General features: G+C 36.2%; 1 protein-coding gene across 2 annotated transcripts in view; it reads left to right on the top strand.

Moving 5' to 3' along the window:
- The first annotated feature begins 4739 nt into the window (after positions 1 to 4739).
- Positions 4740 to 7906, top strand: part of yeats2 (YEATS domain containing 2) — a 34707-nt gene continuing 31540 nt past the window's right edge. For both annotated transcript variants that reach the window (XM_081375373.1, XM_081375374.1), the window contains exons 1-5: positions 4740 to 4810; positions 5230 to 5347; positions 5444 to 5541; positions 6300 to 6392; positions 7416 to 7643. In XM_081375373.1, coding sequence (XP_081231499.1) covers positions 5248 to 5347; positions 5444 to 5541; positions 6300 to 6392; positions 7416 to 7643 — 519 coding nt within the window. In that variant the 5' untranslated portion in view covers positions 4740 to 4810; positions 5230 to 5247. The remainder of the gene's footprint in view (positions 4811 to 5229; positions 5348 to 5443; positions 5542 to 6299; positions 6393 to 7415; positions 7644 to 7906) is intronic.

Below are 7906 nucleotides of genomic sequence, written 5' to 3'. Positions count from 1 at the left end.
TTATTATTACTGTTGTTTTGTATCATTACTCTTACATTTTGACAACGATAGATTTCTTGACATGGAGAAGTAGTCTGCAGACCGAAACTGTTTTTTAGGGTTCAGTCTCGTAGTTGATTTTAATGTGCTATTTACTCTTTTACATCATATTAAACTTCTGAGCTTATTAAATAAACGTAAGCACTTAAATAATACATCAGACGTGCTGTATGAGGGTTTCATAAGGAGGTTTTTGTGTTCTAAGCACTTGAAAACCTAAGGCTCGGAGCAGGAGCCCAGTGATGGACAGCTCTGATTTAGGTCAATGAAATGTCACGTCTGGTTCTTTTGGGTTCTTGATGAACCGTACAGCTGTGAATTATTGTATTTTTTTCCTTCTGTGTATCATATCTGTATTTAAGCATCTCATCATCTTTGTGACAACCAGGGGTGCGTTTCCCGAAAGCATCGTTGGCCAACTATGGTCGCAAGTTCATCGCAATGTCCATTGAACTCTATTGGTAACGACGGAACTTGCGACCATAGTTGGCCAACGATGCTTTCGGGAAACGCACCCCAGGACGTGCCTTTCTGATCTTTTTTTATTTTTAAGCAGAGCCCCAATCATGCACTTGTATGTACTAGTGTTAGTAATATATCTCAGTGTAAATACATTTTGCTCTTTTGTTATGTTTTTAATATTATCTGTGGTGTTATTTTATGTCGTGCTTGGTGAATAATGCTCATAGCCGTAGATTACATCTCCTTTCCTTTAGAGTTGGACTGCCGGAAAATTCTTGCGTGTTAGCGTGAATGTGCAGGTTCAATTAGGACTAACTTGGAACTGTTTTTATGTTTTTGACAGATACAGTTTCTAGTGCTTATCATACTGGAAACAGACATTTACTTACGTTAGATTAGATTTCGTTGTATCGGTTTCATTTTCTGCAATACATCTGAACGAGTCGGGCAGGATGCTGGCAGCTAGTTTACTCAAAGCACTGCATCGCCATTTCTGCCTGCAATGATAAAAGATATAAGTGTGTCTGTATATATGTATTTATATATTTTCATATACATATGTGATTTATTGATTTTTTCCCATTCAATCACTTTAATTATTACCAGCTGTACTATTCTAAGGTTTTTGTATATGTTATTTTGCCATTGTGTGTACTGTTACACTTTTTATTTTTAATAAATATAATAAGCCAGCTTTATATATTTTTTTTTTTTTCTGAGTTAGATGTGGTGTTTTTGTCACTGTTTTAGGAATATGCATGTGGCATCTGATTCTTGACTGGACTGGTCATTCAAGTTCTGAGTTGGTTTTCAGCCAGCTTTCATATCTAGTTCAGTCATGAAACTCGAGAGTGCGCAAGCTTGACGCAACCTTTAAATGCAATCTGCAAGCAATCAAATGATTACTGCATGGCACGAGCTGATTGGCCTCTGCTTATCCTGCAGCCAATGAGATTGCTTGCTCAACATTTAAATAGTATGGTTAATGATTTGTTGTAAGCTAGTTCCTCTGAAACCCTCCTCCTGCCTAGATCTGCTACATGATTTATTCATGCAGCGGCAGCAAATCTTACATGCTCACACAGCAGGGAGTATGTGTAGCTATTAGTGGTAGCGTAGCAGATCTAGTCCGCCAAGACCAAAAACATTAAAGGGTTCATTCACCCAAAAATTACTCACCCTCATTATTGTTTCAATCCCATAAGACTTTCGTTCATCTTTGGAACACAAATTAACATATTTTTGATGAAATCTGAGAGCTGGATCACTCCTTCATAGGCTGCAAGGTAATTGATATCTGCCAGCACAGAAAAGTTAGTAAAGACATTGTTAAAATAGTCCAAGTGACTACAGTGGCTCAACCTTAAGCGACGAGAATACTTTTTGTGTGCAAAAAAACCCCCAAATAACGACCTAAACCTTTATTCAACTATTCATTTTCTTCTGTGTGGGTCTCTGAGTGAGTTCACATAGTGTAACAGTGCAGCACTTCTGGGTTGTACGTCAGAACGTAGGCTCACTATTGGCCCGTATCACACACATGATCAACGTCGGCCAATAGTGAGCCTACTTTCTGACATACAACCTAGCACCAGGTTCCCTTAGGAACAAGAGGAGCAAAGTGGTGGAGCAGAATGGTAAGTCTGTTCCTAACAGTGATGTTAATACTGACAGAATTTTCATTTTTGGGTGAACTAACCCTTTAACCTTGCCATATTCAATAACATGCTAAAACTATTCCAAGAGTTGTCATGGTTGAAATAAGTAGGCTATATCCAGGTATTCCTGTTCCAATAGAAACTCAAAATGACGTTAAGCCTAAGATATGTAAAATGCCATCACGTCATTTATCTGGAATAGTTGTAACTGAGCCAAAGCATAAAAAACACTGGACATTTTCCAAATATAATTATAATAGACCTTAAATAGTGAAACTGCAAAAGTGCTTCAAGTACCATATTTGCTGTAGGTTATAATTTTCTATTCATAATTATATCTTAAGCATGAGGAATGTTTGTAGTGCTTTGTGTTTGTACAACTCATTCATTCTCGTGGCTTGAAGAAACATTCATCCTTGTGGCTTGAGGAAACATACATTCATGTTTGTGCAATCTGTAAGATTCTATGGAACTTCCTCAGTATTTCCAAGTCATGCACTATATTCCTCATACTCTAGTCTAAGCAAGTCAGGTTCAAGGATATAATTGTGAACTGAAACTAAAAAAACTAAAAACATTTAATTGAAAAAAAAAGCAAAAAAATAAAACATTGAATCATGATATTAATATTATCAAAATATAAATATGAAAATAAAAAAAAAAATACTAAAATGTGAAAGGTTGCTTTGTCAATAAACTATAAGTTTGGAAATAAAATCAATTAAACCTAAATAGCAATATTAAAAAATAAAAATAATAATAAAATTACTAAAGCACATAAAGAAATTACTCAAATTTAAACTAAAATAAACATGAAAACTAAAAATATAAAAATAAAAAGAGTTCAGGGATTTATTTGTTACTCTATAGGCTAACCATTTGTGGGCCAATTAGCTTACAGTTTTCTTACCTGGTTAATACCTGGCATTTGTTAAATTCGTTAGCATAGGGACAGTCGTCCTATCACAAACTTTACGACTGGTCAAGACTCCAAACAGTTTGCCCTGTACATGTCTGCATGTCTCAGCTCATGCCTAGGCACAGACATTTTTGCATTTTCTCTCCTAATTTTGAGGGGAAATACGCAGAATGTATTTAAATATTATAAAAAGTGGAGAGTACTATACTTTTATCGGTGGTTAAAGGCATATTCAAATGAAACAATATAATATATTTGTAAAAATCTGTATTCTGCAGCACTGTTGAGACAGCTCTCCCTATTGAAGTTGACCTCTACAACCTTTTTTATTTTATTATCAGCGAAAGGGCAGAACAGAAAGAAAGACCTTCCTTTGAGCGCTGATTCCTCTCAAGGTCTCTTCTTTATTTTTTCTTGCCACTGTTGATTTTAGCTCTCTGACAGTTTAAATGTGATATGCCCTGAGACAATTGCCATTGTTAAAAGTGTCTGCCTTTGTAAAATCTGAATAAAGCTAAATGAAATTGTCTGTGTTTGCTCTGGTGTGACGAATGAAACTTGCTAACAAGTTGTCGTTTGTGAAGGGAAATAAGAAGACATTCACGGTCACATTCCTGGCCAGCAACAAGCATGAGACTTCAAAACCTGTGCAATGTTCAGGTCTTCTCAGTTCATTATTCTGTCAAAGTAAAGGCTCTCAGGTGATGAATGGCCCCCAGAGATGATGTGTTAATGAACTGTTTGGAACGGATGACTAAGAAACAAGGAAAAGGGGTTGAATGTGAAACTGCAAATAAGTGGACATGGTATGATAAATATGAAAAATGTCATATTTTTAACATGTAGGCCTACCATGGAATTATAATGAGGACATGCATGAGAAGTCACAAAAAAATGAAAATGCATTTCATGCCAGATTATAAAACGTGTGCTTTTTGCTGTTTTAAACATACATGAGCAGGATCACACTTGGTGAGATGTTGATGTAAGTGCGCCACCCTTTGGTCAGGCTCGGGTATAGCATGGCCTAACTCTTGCATGTATTAGGTTCAAATTGGATCCACCACCAACAAAAAGTGTAATCTCTTTTCTGGCATATAGCCTACTGTGAAATGTGTTTGAACTGAAAGCCTAAATGTAGGATGTTAAGTTGGACTCAGTGTGTGTGTTAATAGGCTATTGTTGAACTGTTTTTGCAGAGTTCAAAAATATTATTTTGGGGGGATTTTATTTCTTTGCTCAGGTAGGCTATAGGTTCAATAATGCTCTGGGATTTTCAACCTTTTAGATGTTTTGTACACCCAGATATGATTATCCTCATGCAAGGGACCCTTACCCTGAAATGTAATGGCCATTGAAATAGTTTTTTGTATAAAGACCCAATTTACATTGCGAAAATTTTATATAAGCATATTTATGTAAAAACATTATAGTTTTAGTTTCATTATTACATTTGTTTTCTATTCATGATAGAACTGTACTGTTACACATATTATTTATTTATTTGACATAGGCCTGCCCTACAGTTTTGCTCTAAACAAGGACCTCCAAGCACTCCCTTTCGACCCTTTTTTGAAAACCCCTGCAGGCCGCGCGCTCGCTGCGCTCTTTCCTGAGCGGGAACGCGCCCTGCACGAGCTCGTGTGTCCGCGCGAGATTTTATTGTGCGCGAGACCAACAGAAGCTAACGGCTAAGCACCTCACCTTTAAACATCTCACCATCACATTCAGCGTAGGTTTAACGTGTAAACAAACACACCTACAACTTTTGTGCGTGTTTACGTCACATTTTGCTCAGTTTAGTAAAGTGTCAGTGATGAGAGTTTAGCAATAACTGCTTAAAAAGCTGTTGTTTTATTTAGCTTAGTGTGTGTGTGTGTATGTCAGATTAGCAGCGTCTACCTTCTGTTTTTCGTATTCTTAAACCTCTCCAACAACTAATAGCAGTTTGTCAAGGAAATATAATGACACTTGTATGCTTAGATATTAGGTCTGTGTCTCAAAACCTAGTAAGTTGCCTACACAGGACGCATTTTTGGGAATCATAAGAAATCAAGTAGGCAGCTAACTAAGTTTTGAGACACAACCCCTGTGTGTCTGTAGGATAAGTTAGTTGTTGTTTATTTGTCATGTTGTGTACTTTGTCTGCAGTCCAGCCAATGAGTGATCATGTCTGGGGTGAAAAGGAAAATAGAGGACAAAGATCCTGACTATGAGGACATCACTCAAGTGCAGGAGAACAAGAGGAGCAAAGTGGTGGAGCAGAATGGTAAGTCTAGGTTCCTAACAGTGATGTAAAGTATAACACAGTGGTTTACCTAATGGTGATTTTTTTTATTCTGCCTGTTTGATTTTTTTTTACCAGCCCGTGATGCTGCGGTGCAGAAGATTGATGCCATCATTAAGGATCAGTTTTCTCTTGAGATGAAGAATAAAGAGCATGAGATCGAGGTCATCGGGCAGGTAATCGTCGGTCCAACACTCACCTGATCTTAACAGTACGTCTCAAAACTATGTGGACTGGACTTCAGTAAAGAACTTTATCTTATTTCTAGTCTAGCAGTACTTTGTTAGCCAAAAGTACTTTTAATGAGGGGTGTAAAAAGTACTGAGAAACTACATTCATTTATGGGTACTGCGTCAATATTTTATTTAAAAGTCAAAGTATCTTGCCTAAAACATAGTTGAGACAAAGGAAACACTTGAAATACACTGCACAACTTTTAAAATCGGAAAAGATTTTAAAACACTAGGCATTATACAATTGCAAGCTCTGACATTTAATAGCAACTAGTGTAAAATCTTCCAGACTGCAAGTCCGGACAAAAATCGTGGAAAAATTTGTGTAATGTATTCCAGATTTTTGTTTCGTATTTGTATGTAAGTATTTAAATATAAACTTTTGTAGGCTTCAAAGAAAGGACTGAAGTTCACCCATCATTATTAGTAGTTATTGTTAGTAAAATGCGTTAGTTAAAGCAGCTCTTTTGGTCAAAAGAATCTAATAGTGATTAGATGTCTCTTCACAAGGTTATGAAATATATTTTGTTTGTGGTTTAAATAAGAGTTTAGTGAGGTGATTTGCTTGTATGGGCAAAAATATAATATTTTAATATGGATATAAAATTGTAATAAAATATGTGTAAATGAATCACCATTTTTTTTACTTTGATGTTGCCATTAATAATGTTATTATTGTCATCTGTTTTTTTCTTCTTCAGAGGCTGAATGAGGCCAGGAGAATGATGGACAAGCTCAGAGCTTGCATTGTTGCAAACTACTATGCCAATGCTGGCCAGCCTAAAGTCCCTGAGGTAATGTGTAGAGATACATTTTGTCTATAGAATGATACATAAGTAAAAATCCCATTCATTTTCTCCATAGGGAAAAATAATTTTTAAACATTTAAAGATAGACCTACTATGAGCATTAAAGTTGTTACTCGATGGTGCATGCTTTTCTTAAATCAGCCGAAAGTCATTCAACAGTGGAATTCCTGTTGGAAAAACTGATTCTGCAAAAAAAAAAAAAAAAAACTCTACCAAATATATTGTTTCTATGTACATAATTAGCATCTTTAAATGAATCCACTTGTTAAGTCTGATATCACACATCACCATTTCCGGGTCAAAATGCTCTATCAGATGTCAAAAGCAAACAACAAATGGTGCTGATATGTACACACTGCGTTCTCTAATACTACTGAAAAAAAAAGGCCAGACAGTGGTGATTATTTTATTAATCATTAAAATATTGGTCCGGGACACTGATCTTAGAGCCTGTAATGTACAGTACATTGTGAGTTTTTAAAAGCTTAACTTTAATGTGTGATATGAATAAACAGCGCTCATAAAAGTCTCCTTAGATAGTATTCTCAATTCAGATGAGTAGGGGCTTGGACTTTACTTCACGAAATAACAAGCAGGTAGTTATATATTTCTCCATCATTTTAAATTTGATTATATAATTTGAATTGCTTCAAGGGATTGTCGTTCTTTCCCTTGTTAAAGCCATCAAGTAGACACTTAAGTATGACACTTAAGTCTGATTTTTAAATACATTTTTGCTTAAGTTAATTTTTTAATCTTGTGATTCATCTCGTAGCTGGTTTGGTTCATGGCTTCTAACTCTAACTGTTTTTAAATCCCTATGAGTTTTAAATTAATGTGAAAAATACTGCTGGAACTAAGGCCACAAAAAAGTGGGCAAACACTCTTGCACACAGAAAATGTTTTGGTTTTTCTCATTCTACATGAATAAACATCCAGTTTTGTTGCTGCTTTGTAGAAAGCTCCTTTAAGCCCAAACAGTTGATCACTGATTTCATTTGCTTCCAGGCCACTAAGAGTGACCCATCTGTTCTCAACCACCCTGCCATAAAGCGCTTCCTGGATTCCCCCTCCCGCTCCTCGTCTCCACTGAACCAGAATTCAGAGACGCCATCACAGGTCCAGTCTGAGACCGAATCCCTCAGCCAGCATGGGGAAGCTGGGGAGAGAGAGACAGACAGCGGGAGAGAGGATGGGGCTCCACGTGAACGACGACCCGGCAGAAATACAGGAAAGGTTAGTGGCCCACACACTATCAGAACATAAGGCTTTAATAGGTTTTCAGAATGTAGTAATAATTCAGCAAAACCCCATTTTATTAGAAGAACGTCAAAGGTTTTGTCACAGTGATTTTACCATAGTTCAGGGGTGTTTATTTAAGCCCAATGTGAAAAATAGATAGAAAAGTAATAGAAGACCTCTATGATTAATTAATAATTTAATAAACAAATCTTTGATAACATTAATGAAGAATCCAATTAGATAAAAAATGCTTAATG

This window comes from Scardinius erythrophthalmus (genome assembly GCF_964197995.2).
Source record: "Scardinius erythrophthalmus genome assembly, chromosome: 9".
NCBI classification, from domain to species: Eukaryota; Metazoa; Chordata; class Actinopteri; order Cypriniformes; family Leuciscidae; genus Scardinius; species Scardinius erythrophthalmus.
This window is presented reverse-complemented; position numbering and strand designations above follow the sequence as displayed.